Source organism: Propithecus coquereli, unplaced genomic scaffold (assembly GCF_000956105.1).
Source record: "Propithecus coquereli isolate 6110/MARCELLA unplaced genomic scaffold, Pcoq_1.0 Scaffold111, whole genome shotgun sequence".
NCBI classification, from domain to species: domain Eukaryota; kingdom Metazoa; phylum Chordata; class Mammalia; order Primates; family Indriidae; genus Propithecus; species Propithecus coquereli.
Window position 1 is genome coordinate 403587 of NW_012135081.1, and position 10919 is coordinate 414505.

Sequence of the window (10919 nt, forward strand, 5' to 3'; positions counted from 1 at the left end):
TGGGTGGTGAGGATGGAGTTGTAGGGCTCAACTACAGCTGTGGAAACCTGGGGGGCTGGGTAAATGGAGAATTCCAGCTTGGACTTCTTGCCATAATCGACAGAGAGGCGCTCCATCAGCAGAGAGGTAAACCCAGAACCAGTTCCCCCACCAAAGCTGTGGAAAACCAAGAAGCCCTGAAGGCCTGTGCACTGGTCAGCCTGTAGAGGAAGAAAATAGAAAATGTAGTATTTTAATGCCAGGACACATTTTCTTAGTTATGAAGCATGTCAGCTTGATGTTAAGCATGATGAATTGGCAAAATAGACACATCAGCAAGTTGTCCTATAACCCAGAACTGTCTGGTTTAAAAGTCTAATTAATACAGTAAGCAGCCTATTCCACATTTTGGCAGGCACCAAAGAATGAATGTTGTCATTTAGCCACGCCACCAAACTTGCACTGGAACCCTCTCACCCCATTTTAAAAACATATTTTTATATGGTGTTTACCAGTTTACGAATTCGGTCCAAGACGAGGTCAATGATCTCCTTGCCAATGGTATAGTGCCCACGGGCATAGTTATTGGCAGCATCTTCCTTGCCTGTGATGAGCTGCTCAGGGTGGAAGAGTTGGCGGTAGGTACCAGTGCGAACTTCGTCTGGAAAAGGAAAATAAACCAGCCACCCATCACTGAGTTACCTGCACTGGCCTGCTCAGCCCTGGCAGGGGATGGGGGAGACACTGTGTGTGTGTAATCAATGGAGCCCCCAGGACAGACTTCCTGTCCCATCTCACTTGGGTTACTGAGGTCAACTCACCAATGACTGTGGGTTCCAGGTCTACAAACACTGCCCTGGGCACATGCTTGCCAGCGCCCGTCTCACTGAAGAAGGTGTTGAAGGAGTCATCTCCTCCCCCAATGGTCTTGTCACTTGGCATCTGGCCATCAGGTTGGATGCCGTGTTCCAGGCAGTAGAGCTCCCAGCAGGCATTGCCAATCTGGACACCAGCCTGGCCAACGTGGATGGAGATGCACTCACGCTGTGGGAAGGGGGAAAAACAAAACAAAACAAATCACAATTTTAAATAATCTATTGGTGACTGTCAAGCGGAAAAAAATATCCATGGAATCATTATCTTAAGAATTTCCTTATAAAAAAAAAAAATTTCTTTTTGAGACAGAGTGTCACTCTGACAACCAGGCTGGAGTGCAGTGGCGTCATCGTAGCTCACTGCAACTTCAAACTCCTGGGTTCAAGCGCTCCTCCTGCGTGTCACCACATCCAGCTACTTTTTCTATATTTTTTTATAGAAATGGGGTCTCCAACTCCTGGCCTCAAGCAATCCTCCCACCTCGTCCTCCCAAAGTGCTGGCATTACAGGGGTGAGCCACCGCAGGCAGCCACAAATTTCCTCTTTTAAAATGACTTCCTCCCATTGCTAAATCAAGGCCTCTTTCTAGACTAAGAAAAAAGCTTAGTCACAACTTCCTTCATTGGAGGACCACGATATGGAGGCGGCCATTCATCGTGCACTCAGACCCCAAGAATCCCACCTTAGACTAAGTGGCCACGTTTCCGGGCATCTCCTAGCACAGGAAACACGTGGCCAGAAAAATGCAGAAGAAATGTCGGGCCCAGTGACAAGGGCGGGGCTCTGCGGCACAGGATGAACGAGCAATTCAGGGTGCGCTCACCCGCGCCACCCTGCGGCCAATGGGGACGTGCAGCTGCAGAGGCACGCAATGGCCACGTCTGTGGGGGCGCGGCCTTGGCCACCCATCCTCCCTTGCCCACAAGCATTGGGCACAGCCTAACACTTCCACATCTGTCCCCGCGCAGTAGGGGATTATAGGCGGCCCAGATCCGATTTCCAGTCCCTCAAAATCCCTCACCGCCACCACCTGCTCCCTTACGAATTCCTAAGGCAGAAGGGAGGAACAGATGGCCTCTGTAGGCTGTTGGGAGTGAATTGTTCTAATACACTGGTGTAGTGCGGTACACTGTCAAGGAGACCTTCCTCACATTTCTTATTGCTTCCATTAAAAAAAATAAAACTCACGGTAACAGGAGACACACCCTACAGCAGGGTCTGCCGCGACCCAGCGCGCATGCGCAGACCGCAGAGGCGGTTTCCCGCCGCTCCTCGGCGGGAAGGTAACGGTCGCGCGTGCGCTTTCGTCTCCCGCTCCTTCCCACCTCCGCTTTTCGCGCAGAGGAAGTGAGGGCGGGGAGAGTCCGCGCGCGCCCGCAAAGGCGGGGGAAGGAAGGGGAGAAGGGCACGCGCAGGAAAGGATTGCGGGGCCTAAAGGCGCCGATTCCACGAAGGAGTTAGGTGTTAAAAAAGAGCTCCAAATGCGGCGGAGGGGAGCCGGCGCCCCGCCATCCTTCCCAGAGTCCGAGAAGAAACACTGGCGTCCCCCCTCTTGCCGGGCCCCCGCCATTCTCCACAAACTGAGGTCTCATCTACTCCCGCCCTCGCCTCTCGTCTCGCTTTCTGCCCTCCAAACGGAGGGCATCGGTCGCAGCCCTCTCTAGAGGCTCTCCGCACCTCTCCGGCTCGCTTTTCCCCGTTTCCCCAAATGAGGCCGAGCGCCGCGCTCGGCCCACTCACCATGGTGGCTACGGGTTAGGAGGCGAAGGCGACAGGAGCAGACACCGGGTTCCGGTTACCGTCCCCGACAAGCTAGGAGTCGAGGTAAGTAACGCACTGAGGCGGGGGCGGCGCCGGAGCCTCTTAAGTAGCGGCTGGGGAGGGGCGAGCGGGCACAGGCGGTGCGGCGGCCGCGGCCACTCCCCCGGCCCGGCGCGCCCACTCGGCGCCCGGCCTGGCCGCCGCAGAGGCGGGCTCCGCGCCCGGAGCCCCCTCCCCTAGCGCGGCCTGCTGGGCGGGGTCCTCCGCGCCTGCGGGCCGCGCGCGCCAGTGCTGCAGTCTGCGGCGCATGGCTGCAAGGGCCCGGTGGGGGACGGGCGCCGAGTCGGAAAGAAACCAACATGGGACTGGCATAGGAATGGGAGAGGAGGCTTTGCCTTCATTTGGAGGAACTCTAAGACTCGCGAAATCCATACGATTTTAAAGAAGCACTATTAAATGCAGAATTCTCATCCGGATAGCTCAGCTGATTATTTTCATGTTGCCACAGTTTATCAGTGAGTTTTGCCTCTTTATTTTCTCAGTCCTTTAAAGGCAGTGCATCCTCTACTTAGATCATAATGTAGAGGACGCGGGCTTTAGAAAACGGAATAGATTTATTTGGTTTACTGTAAAGACTTTTTCTCGAAATTAAAGTACCAAATGCTGGCAGCAAATATTATTTCAGTCATTCGAAGAGTAGTACCTAAGCTTTGAAACTGTTAAAAGGGCAGAATAGGCCCCATTTTTAGACATAAGCCATCAATTTCATGGAACAGCCCTAGGGGCTGTTAAAAATGGAGATTTAAAAACACATTTCAAACGTGATAGCTGAATTGAAGAAGTTAGGAAAAACTTGAGTAGGGAGGAAATAAATTCACACTAAAGGCTATGGGGAAGTAAGGATTTCTTGTACTATTTAGAGTTTTGTAAATAAAACTGCTTGACATTATGTCAAGATAGATCAATCGGTTAGTGATAGCTTAGTGCTTGGAGGCCCAGATTATAGTGAATAGACTAGTTCGTCGTCCCCCCTCCTCCAAAAATCTATTTCAAGACCATAAACTACATTGCTATCCTTGGAAATACATAAAGTGGCTACAGTTAAAATGTGATTTTAGAATGGTCCTAGCAGAAACCTATTGCTGTTATTAAACTTCAAAATATCTTCCCAATGATAGTGTATAAGTAACAAAAAGGTAAACATAAGACAGTAAAAATTCATAGTTCATATTCAGTTATTACCTTATTCAGATTAAAAAGCCTTCATCCTTCATTTCAGACAACTAACAAATTCACCCTATCTGTGTATTTTGTAAGGGGAGAGATATATATGTCCACCTATGTGAACCTGACCTGCAAACTGGGAGGTTCTTATTTATTTCTGATAAGTATTTTTTGTAATCCTATTAAAAGGCATTTGATTCAAAATCCAAAATTTGCACACATTTTCCAAATTGGGTTAAAAGGGGGCAGGAATATACTTGAATATTTTTCTCACTTATTCTTTTTCTCCCCTTATTCTTAAAAAGAGACTGGAAATAATTAACTTGCTTTTACTGGAAGAATGAGTGTTAGGGAACCACCCTGCTAAACTCCATTTTGCTGTGGGCTCTAGATGAAAGCCATTTGAAAGCAGGCACCTCCCTTCCAGCTCTCTGCAGAATATCAGAGCTTTCACTGAAGGATTTGCTCCTGTGGGCCTATATGTCTCCCCAGATACCTTCCTAAAACCATTAGCTTTGCTAGCCTTGTTATCTGTGTATCTGTGGTGAATGAGGAAGTATTTTGAGGGTTTTTTTCAGGTCCCTGATAATACCTCAGACTTCATAGAGTGATGGAACTAAAAGAGACCTTTAAATCTAATCTAGTCTGGTATCTTTATGCCAGAAAAATATTGGAGAATGATAAATTAATTTATTTTGCTTCCTCTTTAGTACCTGAAAGACTTAACTTTTTTTCCTTTTGCCCATACTGAACCTACATGGGTCCATTTGTTTATATTATATATGCATGTATATACTTTGTCTATATTTAACAGCTAAATAGTGGTTATTTATGTCTGGAACATAAACACAATATTATTTACTGTCTTAACATTTTGATTAATTGTATAGGTCTTCTGTTAGACTCTTTAAGGCCTGTAACTATTTGCTTTGAGTTGTTGATGTAGAGAAAAAACCCTATGTTGCAGTTTGAGCCACTCTCATCTTTGCTACGTAATATCACGGCCATTTGCTACTGTTGTAAGCAGTCAGTAACTGTTTTTGGTAGTTTCTATATTGTGGGTGAGATACAGAAGTTCATAAAATATTTTGTTCATTTTATGAGCTATACAAGGAAAGAAAAAAATAACATGGCAACAAATTACCAAGCATCAACTATTTATAAATATTTGGCCTTTGTTCTTATTTATTTCATAATATAATTGTTACAAATTTATATATGCTGTTTTGTGTTCTGCTTTTTCCATGGATAGATGTTAGCAGAAAGAAAATTGGCTTAGATGTCACATAGGACTAGATTCAATACTAACTTTGTCAGTTAGTAGTAGTATGACTTTAGGCACCTAATTACATTTCTTGAGCTTCATTTATGAATGGGAATCATCTTTTTCTCATATGTTCAATCCTGTTAGGAAATTTTGTCAGTTTATCTTTAAAATATGCTCACCACTTTTTATCCCATTACCATATTACTTCACAGCTCTTACAGAGTCTGAAATTATATTATTTTTACATTTATTTATTTGTTTACAGTTTATCCTTTTATGTAAATTCCATGTCTGTTTTTGTGGAAGTCCATCTTGGTTGTCCTTCCAAAAACCACCTTCTTCCATTCTTCCCTCCGAGAAAAACTACCCACCCCCCACTCCCACCTTTTAAAGGAACAAATCAATGCAACTCTGTTTCCCTTTGCCAGATATTTGCTTTCTCTTTCACAATTGGACCTAGTTCAATGGAACATAAAGGAAAGTCAGCTGGGGAATTTCTGGGAATAGTTTTCCTCTCAGATGAAAAGGGATTGCTCCCTTGAGGAAAGCTCTTTTGTTTTACTCCTCTCCTTTGCTTTCTGCTTTTGGAAATGTCCTTTGAAGATATGATACCTGGAGCCAATTTAAGACCTTGAGGGTCTAATGCAAAGAGAATCATAGGAATGCCAACTCAGTGGTCTGATATTGTGAAGCTGCTGACCCAATCTTAAAACACCTATCTCAAGATTTATCATTAAGGAAACAGTAAATGTCCTTATAATTTAAGCCAATGTAAGTAGGCTTTATCCCCAGTGCCTAAAACAATGCCTGGCACATAGTAGATGCTGAATATGTGATTTCTTGTTGAATATTGAACTTGGAGATTGATTGGACATGGGGTGTGAGGTAAAGTAAGGAATGGAGGTTAGTTTGCAGGTTTCTGGTTTAAATAACTGGGTGAATGGTGGTGTTTTTCACTGAGATCACAATACTGAAGTGAATGGGAAATGGAGAAGAGACATGGGAGAACCTAACAGTTCAGCTTTTGACACATTTTGAGGTTTAAGTATCTGTGGTATATATACCTGGAGATGTTTGTTACACAGACATATATGCAGATAGAGAGGAGAGAGATACAGACTTTGGAATCTTAAGCATAAAGATGATAATTAAACTGTGGGAATGGATAAGACCTCTTAGGGTGAATGTATAGAGCTAGGGGAGGGGTGGCCTTAGTAGAAAACCCTAAAGTAGAGATCCTGGCCTTAGTAGGGAATCCAAAGAATGATCATATTTAAAGTAGAGAAAAGAAGCTTATAAAAGGAGTCTGAAAAAGAATAATCAAAGAGGGAGAACTGGGAGGTCTCACTATCCAAGTAGAGAGTTTCAAGGAGTACAGTGTCAAATGCTACAGAGAGGTTAAGTAGTGTAAAGACTGGAAAATGTCCATTGTATATGTTAATAGAAAACAATACAGCTTCTATTTTTATTTATTTATTGGTCAAATATTTATTGAGAGCCTACCATGGCAAGTACTCTTTTTAAGTGTTGGGTAGATATAACAGTGAATATAAACTCCCTCATGGAGCTTATAATCTAGTGAAGGAGAAAGGAAATGAACATATAACAAAGAGATATGAAATATAATCTCAGGTACTAATAGATGCTATGAAGCAAAATAAAATATGGAATAGAGATGAGAGTTACAGAGGGGTGCCATTTTAGATACCATGATCTGGGAAGGCCTCTTTGAGGAGGTAATTATTTGAACAAAGACCTGAATTAAATGATAGAGTAGGGGGCTGGGCAAGGTGGCTGATGCCTGTAATCTTAGCACTTTAGGAGGCCAAGGTGTGAGGATTGCTTGAGTTTGAGACCAGCCTGGGCAATATAGCAAGACCTTGTCTCTACAAAAAATTAAAAAATTCACTCCTGTAATCCTAGCACTCTGGGAGGCTGAGGCGGGAGGATCGCTTGAGGCCAGGAGTTCAACATCAGCCTGAGCAAGAGTGAGACCCCATCTCTACCAAAAGTAGAAAAAATTAGCTAGGCGTGGTAGTACGCACCTGTAGTCCTGGCTACTTGGGAGGCTGAGGTAGGAGGACTGCTTCAGCCCAGGAGTTTAAGGTTGAGGTTGTAGTGAGCTATGATGATGCCACTGTGCTCTACCTGGGGCAACAGAGCAAGACTCTATCTCAAAAAACAAAAAAAATTATCTTGGCCAGGCGTGGTGGCTCACGCCTGTAATCCTAGCACTCTGGGAGGCTGAGGCGGGCAGATTGTTTGAGCTCAGGAGTTCGAGACCAGCCTGAGCAAGAGCGAGACCCCGTCTCTACTAAAAATAGAAAAAATTAGCAAGTCAACTAAAAATAGAAATAAAAAATTAGCCGGGCGTGATGGCTCGCACCTGTAGTCCCAGCTACTCAGGAGGCTGAGGCAGGAGGATCGCTTGAAGCCCAGGAGTTTGAGGTTGCTGTGAGCTAGGCTGATGCCATGGCACTCACTCTAGCGAGACTCTGTCTCACGAAAAAAAAAAAAAAAGATGTTAAAAAAAAAAATTATCTTGACGTGGTGGCACCCTAACGCTAACTCTAACCCTAACCCTAACCCTTGCTAGTAGTCCTAGCTAGGACTAGTAGTTCTAGCTACTAGGGAGCCTAGGGTGTTGGGATGGCTTGAGCCCAGAACCACAAGGTTGCAGTGAGCTATGATTGTATCATGTCAGTGCACTCCAGCCTTTGCAATAGAGCAAGACCCTGTCTCTTAGAAAAAAAAAAAGTTAGGAAAGGATCCAGTAGTGTAAAATGAAAAGGAGCAGCTATTGGTGTTGGAAGAAAATAATGAAGAGTGTGGCGTTCTGGAAACCAAATGAAGAAAATGTTTGAAGCAGGAGCAGTTGATAACTGTGCCTTCTGGTTGGGTAAGATGAAGTCTGTAACCTGCTATTAGATTTGGCAGTGTGGAGGTCACTGGTGACCTGGGCAAGAGTGGCTTCAGTGGAGCAGTAGGGATGAATGAAGGCCTGGTAAGTTCAAGAGAGAATGTAAGACAAGGGAAGTGGAGAAAGTAGAATTTAAATCTTCTTTTGAGGAATTTTGCTTTAAATGATCAGAGAAAAGGATAATAATTGGGATAACTGGATAGGGATGTTCAATAAAAGGAGGGTTTTGGTTTCATCTTCTTTTCCCCTTGTATCATCCATTTATTACATTCATTTAATTTATATGTAAGTATACAGAAGCATATATATACTATAAGCATATATAAAATACATTGGTGCCATTATTATTTGAAAAAATGATTCTCAGATCAATTAGAATTAAGAAAAATAATTTTTTAAAATTTTACCTTCACTTACTCCTCCTCTGATGTTTTCCCTTTTTTTTCAAACTTTTTTAAAATTTCAAAATATAACGGGGGTACAAATGTTTTTGTTACATGGGTACCTCATATAGTGCTTAAGTTGGAGCTTTTAGTATGCCCAATCACTGAAACAGTGTTCATTGTACCTGACAGGTAAGTCTTTACACCTCACTCCCTCCCACCCTCCCCTCTTCTTGATTTTGTTTTGTTTTGTTTTGTTTTAAGATGGGAGATCTTGTAGCATGTTTCTTTGCTAATGAGAATAAACAAAAGGGGAAATTGATGTTGTAGTGAAAAGACGAGATAATTGAAGGGGCACAGTTTTAGAGTAGTGAAATGGGAAGGGATCCAGTGCGGGTTAGCCTTGGAAAGGAGCACAATGTTCATTCACTGACACACAAGAGGAAACCAGAGCATGAGTATGGATTCAAGTTGGCAGTTAGATTTCATGGTGGAACATGTGGAATTTCTCTTCTGGTTGCTTCCTTTTTCTCTCCCACTCCAGTGAAACAGAAAATAGATAATTTCTCCTCATTCTCCCTCTCTTCCTTAACAACAGAACCCTGATTCATTGGGAGCAGGGTGCCCAGCTTCTGTTCCTATTATACCAGAGGTGTATATGTGACTAGGTTCTGCTGAGCTGTTAGTAGAAGTTGTTTGCTGAGGCTTCTGAGAAAGTTTCTAAAACAGGATTGACTGAGTTGGCATATGTCTTTGGCCCTTTCTTTTTTTCTTGCCTAGAATGTGGAAGCACCATCTCATGACAATAAAGCCAACCTTAAGACATATAAGAATGGAGGAAGATAGAATCTAGGTCCCTGATGACATTGAGGAGCTGCTGCACAAGCCCTGGATTGCCTACCTCTGGACTTCTCATTATGGGAGAAAATAAAGCAATTTGTTAAGCCACACTGGTCTTTATTCCTTTTTTTTTTTTTCTTTCTTCTTCTTCTTCCTTCCTTCCTCCTCCTCCTCTTCCTTCTTCTTCATTTGCAGGTGATTGTAATTTGTAACTAATGTGGTGGTGGGACCTTGTGGAGTTTTTCTTCTGATTTTTTTTTCTTACCTTTTTCAGTGAAACAGTGAAACATTTACATTAGCTAAATATAAGGATTGGGGAAGGAATATGGAAGGTTTTTGAAGAGAAAATGTGAAATAGTCATTTCTGAATGGTAGAGTGAATTAACTAGGGAGTTATAGTAGAATTTCCAGGTATTGCGGAAGGAATAAGTAGGACATTGAGACATTTATGGTTGTAAATATAAAATGAGATCAGTCATCTTGGTTATGTTTTTCTCTAGTCAGGTTCAACTGCTTAGGTGAAGGTATGAAATAGGTAGAGAATTGGATTTAACTAGGACTGGTGTTTTGCTACAGCTGTGATGTCACTATTTGCAAAATAGAAGACAAGGTAGTGTAGAGTAGCTGAGAAGACAATTGACTGAGTGGATTTATAAAAACGTAATAATAAAAACAATAGATTTTTGGCTACATACTTTTTGAATAGGTAAAAATTCCCATGGCTCAAGTGTTGTAGAGATACAAAGATATAAAGCCATACTTCACTTTATTGCACTTCGTAGATATTGTGTTTTTTCACAAATTGAATTATTGTGGCAACCCTGCAATCAAGCAAGTCTATTGGCACCATTTTTCCAACAGCATTTCCTCACTTTGTGTCTCTGTGTCACATTTTGGTAATGCTTGCATTATTTCAAAGTTTTTCACTATTATTATATTTAACATGGTGATTTGTGATTAGTAATCTTTGATGTTACTATTATAATTGTTTTGGAGCACCACAAATTATGCCTATATAATGACAAATTTAATTCATAAATGCTGTGTGTGTTCTGACTGCTTCACCAACCGGCTGTTCCCCTATTTCCTTCTCCTTAGGGCTCCCTATGCCCTGAGACACAAGAATATTGAAATTAGGCCACCTAATAACCCTACCATTGCCTGTAAGTATTCAAGTGAAAGAAAGAGTTGCATGTCTCTCACTTTAAATGAAAAGCGAGAAATGATTAAGCTTAATGAGAAAGGTATGTTGTAAGCCGAGATAGGCTGAACGCTAGGATTCTTTTGCCAAACAGCCAAATTATGAATGCAAAGGAAAAGTTCTTGAAGGAAATTTAAAGTATTACTCCAGTGAACACATGAACGATAAGAAAGCGAAACAGCCTTATTGCTGATTTGGAGAAAGTTTTAGTGGTCTGGATAGAGGATCAAACCAGACACACATTCCCTTAAGCCAAAGCCTAATCCAGAGCAAGGCCCTAACTCTCTTCAATTCTGTGATAGCCAGGAGAGATGAGGAAGCTGCAGAAGGAAAATTTATGTCCGGAGCCATGAGGCCCGGCAGCTGCTTATCCAAGATGGCCGCGAGCCATGTGGATCGGCCTGCTTATCTAAAATGGCCGACCGAGCCCGCGCATTTGCAAAAGCCCGCGAAAGAGCTTGTAAGTTT

General features: G+C 42.9%; 1 protein-coding gene across 1 annotated transcript in view; it reads right to left on the reverse strand.

The window, feature by feature from the left end:
* LOC105815399 (tubulin alpha chain-like) overlaps positions 1–2786 on the reverse strand; it is an 8261-nt gene extending 5475 nt beyond the window's left edge. Inside the window, exons 1-4 of the mRNA XM_012650550.1 lie at positions 2596–2786; positions 801–1023; positions 492–640; positions 152–200 (exon numbers count right to left, since the gene is read on the reverse strand). Of these exons, the coding sequence (XP_012506004.1) occupies positions 152–200; positions 492–640; positions 801–1023; positions 2596–2598 (424 nt within the window). The 5' untranslated portion in view covers positions 2599–2786. The remainder of the gene's footprint in view (positions 1–151; positions 201–491; positions 641–800; positions 1024–2595) is intronic.
* Between the last annotated feature and the right edge of the window lie 8133 nt (positions 2787–10919).